The sequence below is a fragment of the Harpia harpyja genome, chromosome 20 (genome assembly GCF_026419915.1).
Source record: "Harpia harpyja isolate bHarHar1 chromosome 20, bHarHar1 primary haplotype, whole genome shotgun sequence".
Classification (NCBI taxonomy): Eukaryota; Metazoa; Chordata; class Aves; order Accipitriformes; family Accipitridae; genus Harpia; species Harpia harpyja.
Genome location: NC_068959.1, coordinates 12,271,502 through 12,297,163, shown reverse-complemented (window position 1 = coordinate 12,297,163; position 25,662 = coordinate 12,271,502). Strand labels below are relative to the sequence as shown.

At 42.4% G+C, this 25,662-nt stretch overlaps 1 protein-coding gene across 1 annotated transcript in view; it reads left to right on the top strand.

Annotated features, from left to right (window-relative positions):
• The window catches only part of UBTD2 (ubiquitin domain containing 2), a 61,630-nt gene extending 37,613 nt beyond the window's left edge, over positions 1–24,017 (top strand). Inside the window, exon 3 of the mRNA XM_052771906.1 lies at positions 17,779–24,017. Within this exon, the coding sequence (XP_052627866.1) occupies positions 17,779–18,176 (398 nt within the window). The 3' untranslated portion in view covers positions 18,177–24,017. The remainder of the gene's footprint in view (positions 1–17,778) is intronic.
• The last annotated feature ends 1,645 nt before the right edge of the window (positions 24,018–25,662 follow it).

The following is a 25,662-nucleotide window of genomic DNA, read 5'->3' as shown; positions in this document are numbered from 1 at the left end:
TCCTTTATGCCATCCAGGAGTGAAATCAGACTTAGTTTTTCTAAGTCAAGTTGAAGCATGGTCTCCGATTCAAATGATTAGAGATTTTATTCTATTGCAGACTTTGTGCATCACCTTTTAGAAAATACATCTACTGCAGTGTTTTTACCTATTAAATGGGAATATCTGCCCAAACCTGCTCCTTTGTGAATGTTAAGGCTCTTCACATCACATGCTTGATCTTTATTAAAATCCAAGAAGTGCTGCATGTGAGTGTGCTGATGGTGGGATGCTACTGTAGATGGGCTTTCTGAAACAGGCCCTGTGTATCCAACTTGTATACTGATTTTCCAGGCTCCCAAAACAGTAATTGCTAAAAGTGGGCTGCCAGACATAGATGGGTGTCCTGGTTTCAGCTGGGATAGAGTTAACTGTCTTCCTAGTAGCTGGTACAGTGCTATGTTTTGAGTTCAGAGCGAAGAATGTTGATAACACTGATGTTTTCAGTTGTTGCTCAGTAGTGTTTAGACTAATGTCAAGGATTTTTCAGCTTCTCATGCCCAGCCAGTGAGAAAGCTGGAGGGGCACAAGAAGTTGGCACAGGACACAGCCAGGGCACCTGACCCAAACTGGCCAACGGTGTATTCCATACCATGTGACGTCCCATCCAGTACAGAAACGGGGAAGTGGGGGGCAGGGATTCGCCGCTCGGGGGACTGGCTGGGTGTCGGTCGGCGGGTGGTGAGCAATTGCACTGCGCATCATTTGTACATTCCAATCCTTTCATTATTGCTGTTGTCATTTTACTAGTGTTATCATTATCATTATTAGTTTCTTCTTTTCTGTTCTATTAAACCGTTCTTATCTCAACCCATGGGTTTTGCTTCTTTTCCCGATTTTCTCCCCCATCCCACTGGGTGGGGGGGAAGTGAGTGAGCGGCTGCGTGGTGTTTAGTTGCTGGCTGGGGTTAAACCACGACAATGGGAAAGGAAGCAGTGGAAGGTAGTCGACAGGCTCTCAGGAGTTAGTCTTTAAATTTGTACAATAATTCGGAAATATCTACAACAAAATTATATAGTAGATGTTTAACACTGACCATTTAATGTATGTCTCCAATAAAATAAGTAGCTCCAGAAGTGGAACTCTGTAATTTTTGCGGTGCTTTTTATGTGATGGCTATATTGGACTTAACTCTTGTATTGATGAATCTGTGGTTGAGAGAATCTGTACAGTAAATTTTGCCATGATATCTTTAAATTGAATCTGTTTCTGTAAATTGCTGCCCGTTAAGCTATAAGATCCTTGTGTTTTTTCTCCCACCCTTGCCTGCAAGCTACTGTATCCATTGCTTAGCCTTTGCTAGGGGGTTAAGACTGTAGGAATTGCTTTCTCAGTAGTTCATTTGTCTGAAGAGCCTTTTAAATTGTCATTGACAAAATATTTTTTCTGTAACGTATTACATTGTCTACACACACGTGAAATGTTGTTGAACAATGTGTTTTTGTATGTGGATACAGAATGCTTGGTCAGGTTTCTCTAATGTCTCTTTAAAAGGATAGTGAATGGTATTTCGGTGACTGTGGCTGTCTAATTTTAGATTTCAGCAGAGTTATGAAAGCTTTGGGAGGTCTGACTATCAAAGCTCATCTGTCAATATGATCAGCAGTAGTACTGAGATGAGCATATAGGCTGTAAAAGTTAAGGAAACTAAAATCTTTCTGTACTGAATAGCATAAAATTTACAGTTGAGGCTACTAGTTTTTTGCTTTTTGGTCTTGGTTGGGTTTTTTTGTGCTAAACTCTGCTTGGCAGAAGGCAGTTCTTAGTTTGAAGGGAGGTTTTTCTGTTTTGTTTTTACTTCAGTTAAAAAAAAAATACCAAAAGTAAGGGATTAAAACCCACAAATTGCTGGTGTCTTGCAAGGAACCAGGCTAGCTGCTGTTAGCGCTGAGGACGTACACGAGTGTGCATTAGGAGAGTGCTTGTATTTTGGTTTTTATTCGACATATCAGTGTCTATTTTGAAAGTTGTTGATGTCAAGTTCCCTCCTTAGGTTTATCTTTGCTAAAATGATTAGTGAATACATTGAGTCTAGCTTTTACAAGACTGCGCCCAGACTGTTTTAATATCTTCCTGCCTTCGTGTGTGCACAGCACCGATAGATACTTTGGAAAAGGGTTGCCTGCCCAGGTGAGAGCTGCAGTCCCAGTTTCGGTGATGCCTCTCCAGTCTTGTGGTCGCATTACTCGGAAGCACGGACATGGCGCAAGGACGCGACAAGCATGAAAAGAAATGCTACTGTCCCAACTGCTGGATGGGCACCTGCTCTGGGCTCCTGCAAAGCGGTGAGGGAGACCTACTCATCTTCAAAATCCATTTCATGGAGCGACTTTGTGCATGCTCCTGTTGCCGTCTTTGTCCTCAGAAAGTACATCCTGCTGGTGAGAAATCTCTGAAATGCTCTGGCTGTTTCACTTCTGCTCAGGCACAGTAATTGCCTTTTGTTAGAAGACTTCATCTAAATTAGAGATCTTCAGCCAGTGGCCTCCAGGCTGTGTGCTCCCTGCTCGGACACCGAATACAACCTGGTCCAACCCACTTCCTAATGGCTGCTCCTCCTTCTCTGCCATCTCTTGCCCCTGTGATTCTCCACATTTTCTCTGTCCATTGTTCAGCCAGCATGCCTGCAAAGATGGCTTATTGCTCTTGGGAAATGCCCTTTTCCAGAGAGGCACGCGTGCACGCAGCGTTGGGGAAAGGCAGATGAACTGCTGCCCTGCTGCATGATTAAAGTCCTTATAAATGTTACACTCAAATCAAGAAAGGTCCCTTTGCTCTGTAGTTGTCACAGTTGAAGACTGGCCAGATACTTAGAAGGTCTAGCAAGTTGTCTGGTAAAAGGAAGAGAATTGTTTCATTTTTGCTTTTGATCCATGTGAAATTTAAAAAGGCAAAAGTCAATTGTTACACCAATTAGTTCAACTTTTACTGTCCTTTGGAAAAGGAACTGAGGATTCAAAATGCAGATCCAAACTGCAAAATGTTTAAACCTTTTCTAAAGCCTTGTTTCTCATTCCTTTTACCACTTTCTGTTGTCGTTTGGTTTAACAGCGCTGTCAAGTCCGTAAAGCCTCATCACATGACTGTTGCACAATTGGCAGCTTTAGCTGCATTTTTCTTTTTAAACTGGAACTTCAAGGAAGAGAGATTCAATTTTTAAATATGAGTGAGAAAACAGCTCTTCCCGGCTGAAAATACAGCACACTATTTCAGTTCCTGGATGCTTAAAGCAATCCATTTGTTTACCTTCACACTGAAAAAGGGCAAGTTTGCAGCATTAATTTATAGACTATAGTGCAGTAGAACCACCTTCTTTCATAGTAACCACTTCAGAGCTGTTTGCTGAGAGCTTTGGAGAAACCTCTGATTTGATTTTTATGTTTAAGTGGAGTTGTGAATGCTTAACGCTCCTGAGTGCTTTCCCCATTTCCCCTTTGAAAGCCTTCTAGGGGAGAGAGGCAGGGAGTTAATGTGAATAACCCCATCCTGCATTGACCTGGAGTCTCACAGCTAGTTGTTTTTGCTCTTCAGCTGTGTTTTATCCTATCTTTTTACTCTAAAAGGACCTGTGGAAAGCAGTGTTACTGTGAAGGTGCCTATAAAGCACAAAGTAAACTGAGGAGGAGAAACGCTTGTTTTTATGTGAAGTGGTGTAGAAGCTTTCCTAAATAGCAAAGCTAGCTGTTGCTGGTTTCCTTCATTTGATATAATTCCTTGGATTATTTTCGCTTGAGTCAGAGGAGGGATGCAAGGGAGCAGGGAGGCGGTGCTGTACAGCAGGATGGGGCTCCTGCTTTGCCAAGTCCCTTCTTTAGAGCTGTTGGCACTTTGGAGGGGAGAGTGTGCATCCTAGCAGGGGAAGTGCAGAGAACTAGTGACTTTGGAGTGTGTGGGTGTGTTCAGTGTTTCTGTCGGGTATGAGGCATAGCATGGAAGAAAGCAGAATGAGTATTCTCAATTTGGTAAAGTGCAGTTGGCTTCCCGGTACTGACCAGGGCTGTGGACCCTGAATGCTTTAAGCAGTGGAGCAAGATGAGCAGGCTGCCTGCTTCCCTTCACACCACCTCCTTGTTCCCCCTGCCCATCTCTTCATGGGGCTGCAGGATGTTGAGCAGGGTCAGTGAACATCTCTAGGTTTAAAATATCCTTTACCACAACGCTGGGTTGCTTTTGACATTCATCTGTTCCCTCATCCAGTTTATAAGACAGCTGCAAGCACCTATAGCAGGACAACCTGATGAGTATTGCAACAGCGGGAGCTGGGAGTCAGGCAACTGCTAGGGTAGTTTTGCTGCTCAGAAAAACATCTGTGCACCCACAGCCTCAGAAGTGGTGGGAAGGGACCATTTATGAAGGGCCTTTATTTTCACATCAGTGGCTTGCATGCATTTTTAGAAAGAGAAGGATGTAAACCAGCAGTGATTTTAAAATGCAGTGCACTGCAGAGGAACCCTCGTCTACCATGTAATAAAGTGATTCTTAACAGCACCATTAAATGGGTTATTCATTTCCATCCCCTGGGCTGGGTGCAACTCCAGGTTTCTGAAGAGTGCTGGGATGTAGTCCCTGTGTCCTGGGAGGACTGTGCTCCACTGGGATGTGGTTAGAAGAAGTGAGAGGTAGAGATGCTTGAAGAGATGCTTGGAGTATCATCCATCACTAGGCTGTCACCATGCAGCTTGTAGCTGAATTAAAACTGTGTGTTTTGTATGGTATTTTTCATCAGAGAAATGCTTCTTGTAAAAGTGAGCTGTTCAAGAGATTTGCTGGCTGAAAATTAGAGAAATGCCAATAAATTCTTTTGTAACTGGCAAATTCCATGTGAGAAGGCTGCGTCTGCAGCGCTTACCAGGCAGTGCTCCACAGGGTTGGTGTTTCTCTTGTTCTCAAGGAAGCACATAACAGCTGGGTTAACGTTTGGCCAATATTCGTGTTCTTTCTGCATTGCAACTGCTGTGCATAGCGTGTGGTGGAAAGCTGAGTACAGAGGTTTGTGAGTAGAGAATGAGGGGAAATGACAATAGCTAATCAATGAGGCAATTAAAGATAATCATTGGAATTGGATTAGTGTATCACTACTGGAGGTGCTTTTATTCTAATGGTGCACCCCTTTCTGTTATTTTAATTTTGTTTTCTGTCCTCTTGAAAATTCCAGATCATTCTGTGGGATCTCTTACTCTTTCCTCGCATTCGCTTAAAGCTAACATGCTTGGGCCAGTACCCAGACACTGAGGAATTAAGTACCTGTATTCACAATGTAAAAAGCACCTTGTGCTGCTTTAAAGCAAAGGGCTACTGTGGAAGAGGGTGAGAAGACCCATCTGTATTTGGGAATTGCATTAATTTCTTTACCCCCTTGTAGCCTTTGTTAGCACTTGTGGCACTGGGACGTGTGTGATTCTGTGGCTGCCGACTCATGTGTCAGATGTTTTCTGTAGGAACGATACAAGCTCTCTCTGCTGTCCTGGGTGCAACGCGTTGGTGCTAGCAAAGGACACGTTACGCTGTTGTCTTTCAGCAGATTCCTAACCTTGAAACAGAGTCTATTTTCTCAAAAGCCTTTTCAGTCCGGAGCTACAATTAAGACGATGCTTTCCATCATTTCTGTGATTAATATTTTTAAAATAGATGCACAACGTCATTTCTGAGGGACACTGGATTTCCATGTTTTCTTCAAATGGAGCATTGAATCAAATCGTCAGGATGTAAAGCAGTTGTGGCTGGCTGAAATATATATCTAAGTGCAGGTTAGAAACTATCAACCCTTCAAATATAAACCCACTTATGGCTACATCCTACAGTTGTTTTCTTTAAATATTTTTAACTTCTGCTCTTGTTTTTTGAAAGGTATTTTGAGGAGCTTCGTCAACATAATTGCTTGGACTCTTCTCAAGTCTCTTCCCCTGGTAGCATATGCCTGTCTGTTTCCTGTCTTTGGTTTCAATTTGCCTTTTCTGGTGCAGTGAGGACAACTGTACAACACTTTTCAGAACTGCCTTTTTTTTTTTTTTTTTAACCATTAATGTGGGACCAGGGAAGTGCAGCTAAGTCCTTTAAGGAAAAAAAAAAAAACCAAAAAACCAAACAAACCAAGACTGACTCTACATGATGGCCATTAAATGCTTAAAATAAACATGGACTCATGACAAAAGAACGTCTCAAATTCTTCCTATAAGAAGCTGCAGACTGCTTGTTGATCTGCATGTTACAGATCTTCCAGACAGGGGTATGTCTGTTTTAAGTGAATAATATTCTTCTGGTATCTGGTAGTGGTCAGGACATGATGTCTAGTTTATTAGATACTTCACAGGAGTGCACATTTACTCCATCATTGGCCACTTACAGTGGTAAAAGTGGGTATTGGCTTCATCTGCCTTGCTGTCTGCTAGTAAAATGAGAAAAAGAAATATGAAGCGTTTAAAATGTATTCCTCATTGAAAATTTCAGCGTAAGCCAATGAGAGCCCCCAAGGTGCTGCCTTCTGTGTGAAAAGGTGATCTTCAGAGGTGGTATTGCTTGCTTCTGTAATTGACACAGAGCGTTTTGCCCTAAAATTGGTGTTGCTGAAGGAATTGGTGTCCTTTGTAGTGCCTCAGTTTGGTAAATGAGGGGCTCAGCCAGACTTTGGGTGTCTCGCTTGCTCCTAAACCATGGATGCATCCTGCTCCTCCTCCATGATCTCCAGTTGACAGCAGCCATGACATTTGTCATCTTTCTCTGTTTTGGCTTCAGGTATTTAAATAATAGGAAGATGGTAACTTTTCTCCAAGACCAAGGCAAGATAGCTATGGTCAGAAGTGTCTGGAGTTGCAGGAGAAGGCTTCTCCCTAGCACAACTTTTTAGGGCCAGGTAATGGCTGAGGAAAGTCCTACCTGGGGTGTGTTACAGAGAGCCCAGGTGGTACTCGCTAGCCTGGTAGTGAGCCACAAGGAGGTATTTTAGTACTTTTAAATCTTCCACAACCTCTTTCAATAAATACCTTGGGATGGTAACTTCAAGTCATTACTGGCCTTCAGTGAGTGTGTTACAGAGCAGATTCACCTCTGGAAATGGAGGAGAAGACTCCTGAATATCTTCAGCAGTTAGCAGGCTGATAGGGATGCACTAGAGCCTGATGAAAGTGTGTGATAGACACCAGCTTCATCTGGTGAAATCCAGATTTGCCAGTAAGGGGAAAAATACTAATTTCCAATAAATTTAGTTTTTTCCTTAGTGCTAACATGCCCTGTGATAATATAGCTTGAAAAGATTAAAACAATAAGGGGCTTCTAAATCATAACTTGAAAAAGGCTGAGTGAGTTTGGACCTAGAGCTGGAAGTTGCTTTTTGCTGACAGTTATCACTGAGAAGCGGAGTGGGCTTTGCTTTTTCGCTGATACATGTCTGAGCCTAACACAGAGCCTAGTACAGAGTAAGCAATGTTTGTTTTGTAGCATTATTGCAAAGAAAACTTGCAACAAAATAAAGTGTGTTTCCATACATGTTTTGACTATTAGTCATTATACAAAAATAATGACATTTCAGAGCTGCATTTGTTTGTTCCATAGCAATCAAGGAAGTTTTTTGTAGAAGGTCATAGCTGCAGCAAGGCCTTGAATGTTTAACCTGTCTGGGCTCTTGCTGTCTGTGCAGATCTCCAAAGTCTCTGCTAGGTACACATTTAGGGTGTGATGCAGCTCTGACTAACATGCAGTCTTCTACATTTATGCTTAATCAATACTTTTTTTTTTTTCTTTTTTTATTATAAATAAGGTAACTGAAGGAACAGCATCTTGGAGGTGAAGAGTACATTACATGGGATAAAGCAATGCTGCAGCCTTCTGTTGCTTCAAATCTTTCCTGTAACCTTCTTTTAATCCCCTCTGCCCCCACCTTTTCAAACAGCCTTGTGTTGTAGTTTTATTTTAGGATGTAGGTACTAATGTGCGATTGTGTCAGTTTGCTTGACCTCCCTGGAGCCTTTAACATTTTTGCTGATTATCCTTGGAGACTGGGCATGCAAATAAATGACTTCCATGCTCATTAATAGGCCTTTGAATGTCAGCACAGGGCTATAGGCAAGTTTGGGAGCAGTAAGAAAAAAAATGGTACAGGGTAAACTTCTGTCTAGGTCATTCTGTGCTTTCTTTCTATCCCCTGTTCCATATAGGTAGCTCGTGGGGAGAGTTGTTGTTTAGTCTTAGAAAGTAGTTTTCTACATGCTTTTCTCATTGCAAACTGGTGTGGGACTTCACACTCCATAAAAGCCAACATTTGCTTTTGTGTTCAGTCTAAGGGGTTGTCACTGCTGCTCTGTTAGCTGAAGCTATAAGTGTTATCTCAAGCCAAATTTCCATCCATATCCACTTTGAGTTCAGAGGAAACTAAGTGTTAAATATCATTTTGCTGCCCAGAGTGGGCATTGCGGTGGGCAGGGCGTTGATTGAAGGTTAAGCGCACCGACAAGGGTCATGCAGTGGAGATGGAGCAGCTCAAGCTGCTGTGGTCACTAGTTGCTAATTGAACCTCCCTGCACAGGGCAGGGCTTCTTAGCATGGTCAGACTGTGTCTTCTCCATCTGAGAAGCAAAGGACATGTTTTTTCTTGAGGTGGCTACAAGAGTCATTCCAAGGTAGAACATGCAGTTAAGGACAAGTGGATTGTACTTCATGAGATTAGTCTTAAGCAAAGGTAAAGTTATCTTTGCCTTTTGTCCTGTTTGGAAAGGAATGCAGCAGGCTCCGGCATATTTGTTGGATGATGTAGTGGTCCACAGTGTTGATCACTAGTGTCCTGCTGATCTTAGCTAAAGGAGAATACTCTTAAAGTAAAATCCAAATAGCATAGCAGTTACTTCGCTATTTCCAGTTACTTCTGGAAGATGAAGTAGTTTTGTCATATTTGGAAAGTGAGACTGAATAGTTATGTTTTATATAGTTATTACGCAAAACGTCCTACTGTAATGGACAAAGACTTTTTTTCTCCTCCGAAAACAGTGCTCACAAAGAATGTCGCTTTTTATAGGATGATGGAGCCTTCGTAAACATAGAGGTTTAGTTTAGGATTAACGGAACTTCTGCAGTCCAAATGGCATCTTCTCTTCTCCTGTTTTGTGAAAGAATAAAGCACCTGTACCTCAAGAGCCAGTATGCTATGTTTTCTGGTGGCCTTTCTTCAGCATCGTAGTCAAATATCCATGACTTCTGCATCAGAAGGAGACTTTTACAAGCCTGTTTTAGGAGGGCAGAGGAAAAGCTTTGTAGACCTCCAAAGAAAGCAAAAACTGCTTAAGTCTTTGTGGTTGGCAAGAAGGAAAATCTCTATCAGTTGTGTAAAATGCTACTGTTAACCTCCCATTTGGTTTTCCCTGGTGTTACGCATAGGATTTTGGATGCTGAGTGCTAGGTATTCACTCTTGGTTTATGGGAACAACAGACTAGTTAAATATTCAGTGGTAACAAAGGCAGTGACAGCTTCTGTAAATCTGAGTTCAGCTTCTGTGCATCCTCACACTGAACAGATAACCTGGTCACTTTAAACATTGCCACATCAGCTGTCCATGGAGGGATATGATGCAGGCTCAGATGATTGTGGTACTATGCTTTCTTTTTTTCTCCAAATCCCCTCACCCCCTTTAAGCAGATGGATAATGGAGAACAGCAAATGTAAGTGAAGAGGATATACAGAAAAGCTCTTTTACCAACCATTTTTTTTTTTTTTAATTTTTATCTAAGAAGCCTGTCTAGACAGGCATCTATTTTAATGGCATGCAAAGCAGAACAGTACATGAATACTTCATTAGTAAAAAGACTTGTCATCTTTGAACCCTGATGTAATGTTTCTTGGAAGCTGTTACGTTCTTGCAATATTAGATCCAAGTTCTACAGAGTGATACAGAAGTGGCAGTACATATGGTATTGCTAACATGACAACTACTGGGCATTAATACATAATTGACTTTCTCTATCAAACCTGATTTGGATAAAGAACAATTCACCGATGAGACGGTCTGTTCTAGAGTTTGTATCGTGGCAAAAGCCTGCAAGGAAAGGGATGGGGAGACTTATTGTAAAGGATGCCATGACTAGGTGACTGGTTAACCAGCCTCTGAACCCATTGGTTGTGGTTAAAATTCACTGTCTTCTTGCATTGTTTAGTTCATAGTTGTTATTCATAGCCCTGGTCTAGTAACTGTCAGTCCTTAGCCACGTTGTGGATTACAGGTGTGTACCAGCCCCATGGGTGTCTTAGTTACTATCTGCCACAACCAGAGCAGATGAAAAGCCAATCAACTGCATAGACTGTAGGTATTTGTGCTCTAGTAAAACTGTTAAGGAAGAATTAGCTGTGTTCTGTAAGTTAGACCGCTGTCAAGTTTTGAGCTTTCCGGCGTAGGTCCCCTCTTTCTCTGGCAGATGAGCACAGTGGGGCTGCAGATCCCAGTTCTTCTGACAGGATTGCCACTGCTGTTGTTGGCATTAGTGAGGATTTTCAAGAGGAATTTTGAGGGAGTTGGTTCATGGCCCTGACTCCCCCACACCTTCCCTACAAGCATTCTTCCCAAACCATTCTCCATCCCCATCCGTCCCTCTTCCCACAGCAGCTAATCCTTCTCTCCTCCCTGCCCTGCCCTCCCCACTCCTGCACAGCAGGGACAGCAAGGGATGCACACCTGCTAACTGCAGCTAAAATTCGAAGAAAAGTGGCTTGCTTATCTAGTGCAGAAATTTTTGTCTTTTAGAAGATTGTGTTAATCTTAATTATTTTTCACCTTCAGCCTAGTTAATTAGTGCTAATGAATTAACTGATGCTGGTGCTCCGCTATGATAAAGGGAGCGGATCAGTGTGCCCAGTGATGCACCTTGCAGACCTGCACCAACTTTTTCCTGAAATAAACACCCCCCACTCCTTCCCTGCCCCCCCTCGCCCCCCAAAATCCAACCCAAAACAAAAGGTTTCTGACAAACATAGGTAGCAATAGCATGCAGGCAGATTGGCTTTCAGTTACAACACATGGACAAGACATACCTCAGACTGGGTGATAATGGCACATCCCTCTTACCCAGCAGATTAGTGCAGAAGGAGCTGCACAAACGCCTTGTCTCACTTCCCTGTTGAGATGCATCTCGGTTTCTTTGGCAGGTAAGTGCAGACAATGCCATCTCGGAGTGCAAGTTTTGCTCTCTGCAGTGCTGCTGCCCTCTGGTTTCTGTAGGTACCGGGCGCCGCTGATTCGGTGATAGCGGTTTGGGTTTTCCTGCCATGTGCCAGTGTGCAGGCGTGAGTTGCAGAACTGGTTTTAAGAGTGGTTTACTCATGAGATCGCCAGCTTGGTTCACAAACCTGCCCCACACTAGGGCGAGGTGTGCTTAGTTTGAAGCAGGATGACTTAAGATACACACGGGGGATCTTTGGCTAGATACTCCAACTGAGATTTGCTCTTTAAAGTGTTATTACAGCAAAAGCAGCTAGTTAGGATCATTCAGGTTGGAAGGGACCTCAAGAATCCGGGTAGTCCAACCCTCTGCTGCAAGTGTGTCTCAGGTTATTGCATTGCAGAGCATTTTCAGACAGCTGAATGTACGTTATTTTATCAGTGATCTTGGAGGCCAGGTGAGCCAGGTTTTCTAAAGAACATCCAAGCACGGAGATGAGCATGAGCCGTGCAATAGCTGATTCAGTGAACCAGCTACAAGGTAGTTCTCCTGCCAAAGAACTGGGTGAGAGGATTACAAAGGAGGTAGCAGAGTATCTTAATTTTTTTCTCCTTTCCCTTGTTGTAATGCAGTAAGCACAATTCCAGTCTGTCTTGTGCCAATTGCCGCAAGCGGGAGTGAGCTGGTCCCTGCTCACCAAGCAGCTCCTGAAGCACTGGGATCTCCTGCTGGCTCTGGGAGTTGTTCTCCTCTGTGGAATTGAGCCAGACCAATAATGTTCCCGTAATGGAAGAGCTGTTTTTCAGTGAATTTGAAATGAGAATTATTAAATGCTTAACACTTATTATCTACAAAACCCATTCTTGAAGGAGCTGGAGTAAGTTCTTTATAATAAAGGGAGGCTGAAGATGAGAGCAGAGCTGTGTTGCGTAAGCAGTTGTGCTGTGGCTTAGGAGGCAAGCTTGTACCTTTATAAGGGCTTTGTACAGTAGCTTTATGGTAGTTTAAATTTGCATAGCCCATGGAAGTTTAGTGTGGAAGAAGCATGGGAGGGGGCTTACGTATGTGGTTTATTATGAAGTGCTTCATCCACACCATTAACGATCATAGCTGCTTTATTGTTCTCTGTACATGGTGCAAGGCGCAGGCTTGCACAAGTACTCCCACACGTTGCCCTCCAGAAAACAGGAGAGCTCCAGTTGTTAACTGCAGCATTAAGCTGTTTCAGTCATTATTAAGTTATATGGGGTTTAATGTGAAAGAGCTTTTTTTCTATTAACTCCTCCCAGTTTGTGATGGTTGTAGGTGAGCTGGAACAAACCACTGCGTGTTTTTACTTGTTTGTCTCAATCCTGTTCACGTACTGAGCAAAGTCACCGTTCACCAACTCTTGCATGCTGTTGACGTCAGTACATGGGGGGGGGGGGTTCTTATAAGATCCTGTGTTTCCCAGCTGTGACCTGGAATCGGCGACTAATAAAGATGGAGAGATAGTTCAGCTTTTCTGCCTCGGTCATTGCTCTCTAGGAACTGCTGTACTGTAAGACCCAAAAGAAGATCCACTTGTTTTCTGATGCTCATAATGAGTTTCAGGCATGAGCGACCTGTATCAGATTCAAACCAATAGTCTACAGGTGAAAGCTCTACTATTGCGAATTTATTCAGCGATCCAGGCTCAGCTTGTGTTTGGAATGGAGTTTTTCAGTAAGAAAAACAAATGAACCAGCTGTTCCTTGGGCAAATGTGTTACACACAGACACTTAAGCTCCTTAAATTAGCTAGTCTCATTGCAATGCTAGATTGTGTTTTGTGTTGTCTTAATTTCTCTTTCTGCAGCAAGTCTGTCTGGGGAAAGGGAAGAAGAGGTGGAAATCTGCTCAGTTCTTAAGTTTTGGGCATTCCTGAGCAATCCTCCTCAAAACTGCTCAAAATCTTAAAGAAACAGAAGACACACCATGAACAGAAAACAAAAAATTTGCTGCTTTTTCTGAAGAGAGAATGGTATGCAGCTTTTGGCAGAAATGCCAAAATGCCATTAAAATGCATTTAAACTTTTTATGGTTTTAGATGAGTGTGGTAATACATGCCTGATTTCAATAACTCTTGCAAAAGTTTACCTTCATGTCATTTAGGTCTCTTTAAATTGCTAGTCCTTTCATGTGCAGGACAAGTAAGTCCAAACTCTGAACTGCTTAGGGGTGGAAGCAGTATCTCAACCAGTCCTTTTTTTAGTGTTTTCCCTTACTAATCCAGAGAAATATCTCCATCCTAATAATCTTAGTAAAACAAAGTTTTACAGCCTGCAAGGCAATTAATTTCAAAATGTCCTAACTGTATGCTTGATGATCACATCTGCTTATTTTTCCGCCCGAAACTCTCAAGCTGTCTCCTACCTGGATAACGACCAACAAGAAGCTCTGCCTTGCAGCTCCTTCCAGAATTCCTCAGTCTCCAAGCCGGTATTACTTTTGAAGTACTAAAATAATCCTATCCGCTGTGATTCTAGCATTGTACCTTCTGTTCTGTCTGACTTGAATCAAGCCTATAAAGTTGACTCCATAACTATGTTGCAGCATCCATACTTAATGACTCTAGAGCTTACTTGACAGTGTAAATCTTTAACTGGGAAATTTTCAGAATAATGAATCAGTCAATGAGATCTTCAAAGCATTCCTTAGATCACATGCCATGGTACCTTAATTCTGAATGATAGAAAATTGGAGAGGGTTAGGGTTTGGGTGGGTGGGTTGGTTTGTTGTTTGCTTCAGTCATTGGCTTTCCTCAAAGGCAGTTCTTCGTGTTGCTACCAGGACGTTTTGTGTCCAAGTTTATTAAAGTCATGTCAATGTCTAGAGGAGTATTTAAATACACAAAGAATACTCAAGTACATGAAGTATTGATAAGTTTCATTTGTCTCCTCAATATCGTTGTAAGATCTTTTTATAACAGCTTGATCTTTCATGTCCAGTACAGAATCCTCTGCCTAGACCTGCATGCCTGCCACCCATCCTCTCTGCTGCTTTATTCCTGAAATCTGCCCCTTTTACATGGTTTCTTTGCATGCTCCAGCAGTGGAAATTCAAAGTACCGACTCACGCTCTAGGCTTTGGTAACTGGCCTTGGTCTGGTTGCCTGATGCAATGTCCAGCTGCAGGATCTGGGGAAGGAAGGGGAAGCAGGGAAGGGGAAGCCTGTGTAAGTGGGGCTGCGGGATGGCTGTCCTCTCGCGGCTCCGAGCACCCTGCCCGCCGGCAGAGCGTGGTGCTGGCAGGGGAGGGCACAGGGCTGCCTGCCTGAACTGCGAAACCTCTGTTTGCGTTGCTTTTTCCTCGTCTGGTTTAAGGGAGGCTGCATCCTTCCTATGCTGGTGAGGACCCCGGTTGCCTAGGTAACGGGGAAACAAAAAAAATTTTTTTTTTCTTTTTTCTCTGTGTTTTCTCGTAAAAGCTTGACATTATTTTAGTGCCCCTTCCTGCTGAATAACTAGTCTGGCCCAAGCTGATTGTATCTTGCAGGAAGGATCAGAAACATGGTTTTCAATTATAAGAGCAAAATTACGAAGGGTTTTGTAGTTTGGATGTTTCATTTCCTGCGTGCTTTGCGCTGCGTAAGGGACGCTGCAGCGAATGCCTTGGTGAAGAGCTGCCATCTGGCTGGTGAGATAGGCCTTGCCGTGGTGGCTGTGGGTAATTCAACCACTTTCTTCCTCTCCGATAAGTTGCATTTGCCTGCATCGCTTAAAATAGCTCCACGCTCACCACACCTTCTGGTTAACACATTCAACCATCGTTTCATTTTTGAACTCCAACCAACGTGACACCGCTTCATGTTCTGCCTTTGAGTTTGTTACCTGTTACAACATCTTGAAGGTTGTAGCAGAGCCTGACCCTCTCCAAAGATCACTTAACCAAAAGCCTCGTAAAGCCCAGTGGGAATTAGCTGGCTGAAGAGGACGGGGCTGTGTGTGCACAGCTCCATATCTCTTTGGAGGCGAGGACCAACATCTCTTCTCCTTGGAGCTCCGGCTTGGCCTTCAGCAGCCACGGTGTGCCGGTAAGGAGGTGGTACTGTTGTAAAGTCTCTTCTGCTCACAATAGTAGTCTTCTGTGCTTTAATCAGTATATCCGGTCTTGAAAGCCATTAAGTAGTAGGTAATAGGACTTGAGAGTCTTAGGGACGTTTTTACCTGTGTGAGTGGAAGAATGGGATTACCGGTGAGGCTTAGGGTAACCTGTTGTTACATTAACAATTTGTTTATAAACCGTTTCTCAGTCTGGGATGGGACTGTGCGTTTTTTATTGGCAATAGGTTTCCTCTGCTGTGTCTTTTTTCTTTTTTTTTTTTTTTTTTTTAAAAGACAGACCTCCAAGTTAGCTGCTGTTTCAGAGGATTTTTTTAATATTGCTTATCTGATTATGATTAAGCAACCCGGTGTTTATAGCATAGGCTTTGACCTTGATGTTAGTTCAGCTGGGCAAGGATATAAATGATGAAGAAATTCCTTAGCAAGCTTACCCCATGGTATTTAAAATTAACTCTTTGGTATGCTATTCTAAAGTAGGAGCATTCTTTTTAAGATACATGGCTTTTAAAGAAAGGTACAATTTTAGCTGCTCTGGCTAAATTTAAAGGCTGTTGAAGTTTGGATTTTTCCTTTTTTTTTTTTTTTTTAGCAGCAAACTACATCTACTTGTTTCTATGAACTGTGATCCAAAATTTAGTACTGTGACATTTACTAAATAGATCAGGCGTACAGAATGAAATGAACATTGTAAAACAAAACTGAAGTATGGAAACTTCAGGCTTCAGTCTGTAAATCACAAAGTACCACAAAAGGTATGGATCCACTACAGTTTTGATAAAAGCTGGTGTGCTCTGAGATTCATAAATGATACAAGACTGTAATGAGTGGTGTAACTATATTTTTCTGGATTTCCTTTTCTTGTTTTGTTTTCTCAATAAATCTCAGGGCATAGCTGCCTTGGTGCTACCTGTACAAACAGAAAAACCTCCAAAAGCAGCTGCACCTAAAACATTGATCTTTTAGCCAAAGATTTCCTCTGTGTGTTTTCATCAACACAAATTATCCTTAAAAAGGGGGACTTCTGTCTAAATGAAAGAAGATTTCCAGCACAAGATGCTGCTGTTGCAGTGGATAAGTGACACAGTATATCCCCAAGTTATAATTTTATATTGTGGTAATTTTGCTGATTAAACAGCAAAGACAGCTCACCGTCAGCATGAAAAAACCTTCAACTAAAAAAACACCCTTAGTTTCTAACAAGGAGCTGTTGGGTGTTGTGTGCAGAACTGCCGAGTCAAAGAGTTTTTTAAATATTCTGTAGCTCAAGGACTTGGCTCCTCTTCAAACATTTCCAAGTACAAAAGGATGGGTAATCTTGCAAGTGAATGTGCCCCCTCTAGGGGCAAAAATGTGGAAATTTGTTATAGCAGGTAAATTCAAAACGGGGAGAAGCATTTGTTTGGCGTGAATATCTGGGGTTTTTTAACTACAGTGAGAAGGGATTTCTGCTGTGATTTAGGATGCAGCTTCCTCAGCATCTCGGTTTCCTGGCTTGCTGCAGAGGTGACGTGTGCTGTATGCAGCAGGGCTCTGCTTTCAGCCTTCTCTTTCTTTAACCCTTCAAATGTTATGAAAAATGTGCTGCCATTTTTCCAGGGTAGTTCTTGAAATATCTTTATAAAGTGTGTCTCATACTGTGAAAAAGTCAGCTTGTATTTATTTCAGTAAATGTTACAATTCTTGAGCTGTTCTGTGTGCATTGTACCATGTTGGTAGGAAGGAATACCGTATGCAAGGCAGCACACCGCTGCTCAGTCATCTTTAACACAAACCCAGATTATACTGAGGAACCTCTCAGGAGTCTGGGGAAATAAAAATCACTCCTGAAACTTCAGGGCTTTGAATAGGGGAGTTACAGATGCCGTGCAAATATAAAGTATGTGCTGGGTGCTCTGGTGGTGACACCGGGCTCCGTACAGAGCCGCAGAGATGTCCGACTTGGGTGGTCGTGTTTTGTTTGTTCTGGCAGTGTTTGCTAAAACATGAGTCCTGTATGAAACTGTTTCAGCAGTTTTTGAATGTTTGAGAAGTTACAAAATCTTTCTTTCACAGTGGTCTTTTGCCTTTGGTCTTTGCCATTTTGTCTTTTCACAGCTCAAGTTCAGGATCATGTAATTCATCCAAGTAGCATTTTCTGGGCGCATGTGTGCCCTGAACCTCAGGCCGTGCTGCCGGGGAAAGATTCCTCTTTTAAATGTCACACGGGGACAACATCATATCATCCTCCCTCGTGTCTTCCTTCCTGCTGCTTTTGAAGTTTATCCTGGTTTATGTGGAGGGAGGGGTGTGTTTGTCTTTTAGGGGGTGCTTTTAACTCAACCCCAAGTTTCCACGTGAAAACAAGTTGAAGCAATTTTTAATGAAAACTTGAGATTTTTGTATGAATCCTTTAAAGCCTGAATTCAGACCTCATTGCTCGGATGGTTTAACAGTAGGGTAAATGCTTCTGAGCATGACCACTTCAATGTTAACTGTGAAATGCATTCATTCTCATTTTTTCCCCTCTTATCTCCTAAAGGTGCTCTTACAGAGTGTTACGATGAACTGGGCAACCGGTACCAGCTTCCCGTCTACTGCCTCGCCCCACCTATCAACATGATAGAGGAGAAGGGCGACCTGGAGACTCTGGATATTCCTGATCCCCCACCCAATTCAGGGCACGAATGCCAGCTTCGTTTGCGCCTCTCCACAGGCAAAGACCTCAAACTCATGGTCCGCAGCATGGACACGGTGTACCACATGAAGAGGCGGCTGCACGCGGTGGAGGGAGTGGAGCCAGGCAGCCAGCGCTGGTTCTTCTCGGGCAGGCCGCTGGCAGACAAAATGAAACTGGAGGAGCTGAAAATCCCAAAGGACTACGTGGTGCAAGTCATCGTGAGCCAGCCCTTAGCAAATCCCACCCCGGTGGAAAACTGATTTCTGCTTGTTTATTGATTCTTCTTTCCTCCGTCTCTGTCATGGGGTTTGTTTTCACTGCCCTCTCTTCTTTTGGTTTGTCCTGCTAATGGATTGGTTCCAAGAAATGACCAGCAAAAATTCCATCTGTGATGGAGATCTGCAAAAACAAAACATAAAAATGTAAACTGGCCTTTGGGGTTTGCCTGATCTCGTATTTAACACAACAGCAAGCAGCACAGGGCAAGGGCAAAGGAAGGAGCAGAAAGGGGAAGGGAAAAGAGAGGAGGTACAAAGAGGGAGGGAAGAGGTTGTCATTCGCTTAAACAATACAAATATGTAATGATTCTTAAAACTGTAGGTGGTGTCCTGATATGTGGAGCCAGAGCAAGAGAGCACTTTTATTTAAAAAAAAAAAAAAAAAATTAAAAACTTAATCAATTTATAAAATTTCATATCAGCACCACATACAGTTCATGCAAGAATCACAGCTGCTCTGAATAGGTCCCACGCTGCCTGTTCACAGGGATCCTTTCTAGTTTGACCTAACTCGCGTGCTTCGCCCAGGCACTGCCGAGGCACAACCGGCCCCGGGCAGCCCCTGGGCTGGGGGCTCGGTCTCCATCCCGCGCGGGCGGCTCCTGGTGATGCTCAGACCAAGCAATTGTACATTCCAAGATGGCAATGCAGTCCTGTGCCATTGCTGGCTCCCGAGCTGGGAACGTAGCCTGCCGGAGCCTTAGGCAATAATTTAGTCAATGTATACTCTCTCGTACTGTACTGTATACTTACTTGCTACAAGACTGACTTAGCCTGAAGTTTACTGGCTGACCGGCACCTGAGTATGTGCCTGCTGAATTACTGTATATCACTCAGACCATTAAAACGAGCTTTGATCAGGCTAACTAAAGTGAGTGATGCACTGGTCTGTGCTTAACGGTTGGGTGCATCACCGTCATCAAATGGCACCAGTGTAATAGGTCCAGGTTAAACTGCAATTACACCTACATGCAATGGATTGCAGCTTCCCCTCTATTCCTAGAGGACACAAAGCATGGAAGATGGTAAGAAGGACACGATAGCACACGGTTTTCAGCTTTTCCTGTGACTGTCATTTGAAACAGCAGCCAGTCTTCTAGCTCTGGTGACTCTCCAGCCAGGACAACTGGAGGTATCCTCACCGACACGCACCCACGGCCCAGAGCGTGACGGTGGTGTTTCACAGCCAGTGCTTTCCCTTCAGAATGTAAGAGGAACCCTTTTGGCAAACGACAAATCCTTTTGTAGTCTCAAAAATCTGAATCAGAGCATATTTGTGGGGCAGGGGAGCAGTCGAATTGCTTGTTCCCTCAGTCAGAGATGCTCTCTGTTTTCCTTTGGCTGCTCTGCACCCCTGTCTGGTGATGCCTTTGGTGGAGATTGAATGCCCTGTTCCTTTTACACAGTTTCTAGTTTGCTTGGGTTTTAAGCCATCATTGAAATGACTTGACTTCTTCCAAAACTATTGGTTTCTGTCTTCCCTCTCTGAATGATCGGTCTAAAGCTACAGTTGTCCCAGCTCTTTCTTGTCTGCTAGTGAAACTGGTGGGTTACATTGACAATTTTAAACTTGTTACTTTTGCTCCTTCATTAATTCCATAGAACTCGGTTTCTTGGACTCGAAGGGAGTTCTTGCTCCATGAGCATCAGCATCGAGCCAGAATGAGCAGGGGTCGCTTGCACAACATCACAAGTCTTTCCCAGCACGTGGAAGCAGGCGCAGAATTTACATTGATGATTGGAAAACGGATCCACATTTTGTATGCGTTTCCCACCCTACTCCGAATAGATATAGCTTTCTTTTTAGTCCCTGTGTTGTATTAAGCCTATGGTTTTCTGACAGTTCCTTTAGCCCCGATTTGGTACAGGATGACTGAAGTGCAGTGGCAGAGTAGCTCCCTGTTCTCATAAACACCAAAGTGACTTGGTTTTCTTTTTTTTTTTTCTTTTTAAAGATTAAATCAAAGCTGATAAATACTAATCTATAACAAAAGTTTTCTATTGTGGAGGTTTTTTTTAAGACAAATATGATTTACTATACTGGGTTTTTGCAGCCAGATCTTTTGCATTCCAGAGGGGGAAAAAAATATTTGATATATAAACAACTCAAAAATCTCTTGGATTTTGCAGGGCAAAGGATGGTTTCATACCAGGAAGACACTACTTGTCTTGTAAGGCATAACTTACATGTCTGTATAAACAGTCTTTACAATGTCATTTCCCTGCAGTCCCTTCTGGAACAGGGGGAATCGTGATAGATTAAGAAGGAGCAAACCAGAGTGACAGTTCTGTAGCTGTGAACACTAAAACACTACTTTTTTTTTTTTTTTGGTAGAATACATTTTGTTGATTTTTTTTCTTTTCTTTTTCTATTTTTGTTCAGGCTATTGTCACTATGTACTGTTTTTGAGATTACAGCGTGTAGGGTCTGGGAGAGCTCCTTCTTTCTCTCTCCCCTCTCTTAGTTGGAAAAGGTTCAGTTATATCATGCTGTAATAGATGACCATGCTTTATATTAATTGCTTTTGTGTCAGGGAGCAAGGTGATGATCTGAAGGCCATTTCGTGAGTGGGCTTTGAGTAGAACAGAGAATTGGCTCATGAAAATACTCTTTTCTCTAACAGCCTCCCCCACCTCCTGTCCCTTAAGCACATATCTAAAACTGAAAAAACTCAATGGTAAAATGCTTTGATAGGTGAAAGTGAGACTTTTCAACCTCTTCTGTATAAAATGACAGATGTACTAAGCACATACCCTGCTGGAAACAAATTTTAAAAGATTTGTATTGGGAAAGAATTCTAAGTTTTGAAATATATATATATATAAAAAATCAGTAATGAAGGCATACAGCATGTTGACTAACATATCCCATGTATATAGACTAGAGGTTGCAATATACATTGAGAGAACAGTCATTTCTGTCTCTGAAATGCCTTGTCTTTATCCTACGAGATGGTCTTCGGTGCAAATGCCAGTGCAGGGGACTGGGCTGGGGCTCCCGTGGGACTCATGTGGGTGTCTGGGCAGAGCAGAGCTCCCCGCGTGCCTGGAGGAGGGAGGGAAGGAGGGAGGGAAGGCTGGTTTAATTGCAGAGCAGAGTAGGCATGGCTGAAGTGAGACTAACCAAGTACTAAGCTGCTGTTTAGCTGGCAGCCCTGGTGGGAAGGACTGGTGCAGGTCTGCATGGTGGACACCAGTGGCTGCTCACGGGGAGGATGGATAGAAGCACACTGGTGTGTGCATCTTCGTTTTGCAGCATGAGTGTGTGTTGAGCTTGCAGCTCAACGCTGCTGGCAGCATGGCCTGGGCTGGGGTTTGGCATGCTAATTGGTGTGCTGCCCCGCACCGTGTGGTGTCTTGGGTATAATTGAAGCAATGCAACAGGTTTTTTAACGCGTGCAGCTATGAACTGCAATGCCAAGTACAGACAAGTGAGGAGTAATAGGATTTTTTTTTTTTTTTATTTCTTAGACCCATCAGCTCTTTGTGTCATTCGTAGCTCTGGCTATGGACTGATGCCAGTAGATAACATTTTTTTTTACCATGTTAGTGACAGGTCTGTTTGATGTGATTCAGATTTTTATACTCTTTATTGTTGCTTCTGTCTGACCCAGAAGTGATAACCTAGTGAAGTTCCACACTCCTGAACAGCTTGAAGGGCAGAGAGGCATGAACACACACAGTCTGCTGGGGCGAGGGAGCTCCAGAGAAGCCACAGATGCTGTAGGTACGTTGCTCAGTGCACTACGGAAGGATGCTCAGGGTCGTCTTCCACAACCAAGTGACAGCTGCTCCTTCAGAGCATCCAGCTCCCAAAAGTTTCATTGACTACCATGGCTCTTTGTGCATCACAGTTTACTGGTATCCTCTGCAGAAGACACAGCTTGGAATAGCTGCATTGTGAGAACTTTTTTAGAGTTTTCTGAAAGCCTTTGCTTCTCTGGATCTGGAAAATATTTTGGAAAACTAAATGATGTGAGTCAGCAGTGTAATAAATTGGGTTTTTTAATAGACACCCCAATGCTAAAAGTAGTAACAACAACAACAACAAAAAAAACTCACCCTAGGAGCAACCAAACAAAACTCAGCTCCTCTTTGCCTTTCACAGAAAGTTCCTAAGTTGCTTTGGGAGGAGAGGAAAGAGCGATTCATTGGAGCAACAAGGCAACACATGGCAATGTGCATAACCTTTGGTAGAGCAGATGGCCAACTGATAAAATATTGCTGTAGTATGACATGCTTCTGCATATATATCCATTGTTAGTAAATACTGTAAAAACTTTTTAAAAACTATTAAAAAAAACAAAACAACTTTGTTACAATGGTGGGATGCTTTTAGCCATGGAGTTTTGAAAGCATTTTCGCTGTGTTAAGTGTTGACAAAACGAATGCTGTACGTTCTCCGTTTCTATCTTCAGAAGCCTAAGTGGTAGCTACATTTCTGACTCTTGATCTATATTTTACAAACTGTTTTCTATGTCACTGTACATACATCCAAGACCCTGCACCTTATGCAGAGAATGTTTACATTTAAAAAAAAAAAAAAAATTTGTTGGCTTTTTCACTGCGCTGCTCAGATCTGTTCTGTTGAAATGAAAGTAGCCTCTGTTAGAAAAAGGAGCTTTTTTTCCTTTGCCCTTCACCACTTCCCCCGTAATTCTGACTCCCTCCTGGATGATGGCTGGCAGCTCTTGGACAGCTTGCGCTCTCCTGGAGTAGGATGTAGAGGTATTTGAGAAAGGCGTTTTTGAAAACTTGCTTTGGGTGGGGGGCTGAGCTTTGTATGCTCTGTAACTTTCTTGGAAAAAGAAAAAAAAATCTGCTTCAAATCCACTAGATGTTGGTGGTCTGCCTTGCAAGTTAAGTGATCTAGGAAGCCTTGGAGTTAAACTTTCCAGCAACTGTGCTTCTGTCTTCTCCCAAAGAAGATGAATGTCCTGCTATTATATCTGCAGCTACAAACACTTCTGTTGGTTAATGACTGTATATACAAGTCTGCCTGCTTTAAAACTTTCCTTTTCATAAAGTGTTTTTGATTGCTCTGTTCTGCAAATGGCTCTCCTCTTCCATATTTCATCTGCTTAGATACTCCGTAGCCGCGTGTGTGTTGCTCTTGTTCATAGGAAATGGAGCTATAGCTCTCCTTCCAAGGGAGATACATGCCACTGAGCCTACAAAAGTCAAATAGTTGGAAGATGAGATGTTTTAACCAGCGGGCTTCTTACCGTGGACTTTGAGACTTTTAATAAATGTGTCCACTGGACTCTCCATGAAAAAGTACGTTCCTGCCCTCCAACCAGGACCACCTGTTGGGTATTTATCCGGTAGAACTCGGTATTTGTATACTTTACAGATGAAGACCATTTGATCAGAGCCATGGGGCAAATAGAGAACTTAAAATCCTGACTCCTGCCTTAAAACTTTTAGTTCATCTTGAGCTCCAAAAATTCTGCACCTGCTTGTTCCCAAGTCCCTTTTTTCTTTAGGAAATTTGAATCCAGTCAAAGGCTGGAGACAATTTAAGGAAATTTAAAACAAAATAAATTTTAGCTGATGGCTTTATTAAAATAACTAACTGGTCTTGTATTAAAAACCCTATTTGTGCCTCTCAAGTCCAGGGAATGTTTAAAAAGTGGAGGTGGCTTTTGAGCAATGATTGAAATGACTGCATTAGCTGGCAATTTGTAAGACACTTGCTTTCATATGCTCTGAGCAAGAGACTTCAGTTTGTGTCCTCTCTGCCTCATGGTAATGGCTTTCAAAGATGGCTGGTACCATCAAATTTGTACTTCTTGAATAAATATCTTCATTTTTATGGTAAAACTTTTTGTATGCAGTTTGTTTGTGTGTGCCATGTAACAAACATTCATATTACGTAGGATACGGTGCTAGATTTGGTACTGACACAGAAAATACATAGCTCCAACATGCAGTGAAACAAGGATGAGGGGATTCCAGTGACGTGACCATTTTTCCCCCCCTGTAACTTTTATAAAGTCTTTTAGAATCAAATATACCAGTTGTGTAAAACATGCTTTTTAACTTTTTTCCGCTCCCTGGCTCCTTCAGTCAATGAAGGATTCTAGGTCAATATAAAGATGCTGTGAACATCAGGTAACTTTTAAAATGCATTATGTATTTTTCTGTTGTACCTCTGTTTCTTGGTTGACATATCGCAGTAGTGTGTGCACGTATTTTTAACCAACTGCAAAGCACAAGCAGGTTGTCTTTAGACTGTTAAATTATGTGATTTTTTTTGTTTGTTTTTTTTAACCTAGGGAAGATCTCTTACCATTCAGAGCAAACCATCATGAACTTCTATTGGAATTGCTGTACAAAATTTCCTGTATTTAAAACAAAAAAGAGATTTTTCTTTTTTTCCCCCTGCATTTAAAAAATAAAAGTAATCCTGGAAATGCCATGCCTTAAGAAATAAATTCAGTGTTGTTTTTCTTTTTTAAATTTCTTCAGTAGGGCTTTTAATTCTGAGCTGGAGCTCTACAACTTTTTCATTACCTGTTTGATACCCTAGAGGCATGTTTTGGTAGTAATTTTGGTGTGTGACAGCATTTTATCTTGCAAATAAGGTGTGCAGTCCGTGGAGAATGCAGGGCCTGGTGATGTACTTAGACATCCAGTGTGAACCTCCTCTGTGCCAGGCTCCTGCTGTCTGCAGATGTGCTTCTGGCTCCTTGGTGAACAATGCAAAATAATGGATCTGTGTAATTGTCCTGTAATTACATTAACTGACATGTTGTCTTAATTCAGGTCACCACTTTTATAGTCTTGATTAACTACCTAAGGTATCAGAGGAGTAGGAATAATTTTTTGTGGGCCACTTTGGTCTAATGTTACCACAGCTAAAAATCTCAATATTTTTTTTTTTAATCTTAGAATAATTTCATGGTAGAATTTGTGATGCGAGTTACAAACAAGCAAGCATGTGATCTTCCTGGAACTTTTTCCCTTTTATACATATATATATTTTTTTTTTTTTTTATTCCTTTTATATGTGTGTGTGTGTATATAATCTCTTTCATATATACATATTCCCTTTTTTAATATATATATGTAAAATAACAGGTGCAAAGGCTTGTTTGTAGCCATTTGTTCTGACCCATGGGACAACCCTGCTTCCACCTCCCCCAGCACGGACAGAGAAGTTCTCGGAGCTGATCTCCTCAAACACCAGGATTATAAAACTACGTGTGATCTTCCTTTACCCATCTCCTAGCTGAGCAAAGCGTGCTCGCTTGTCAAGTAGTAAGAGGGACGTCCGTCTTGTGGTGTTGCGCGTGTGCAGACATACCCACACCACGCCAAGCTGTCCTTAGTGTGCAGCTGTAGCACATTTTGGTGTATGAAGTGGGCTGGGGCATTCCGGGCTGACTGCTGACTCAAGCAAAACCCCAAAAGGATGTGCACTCTAGGTCAAAAGTGCCCAAGAGTTGAAATTTTCACTGTGACC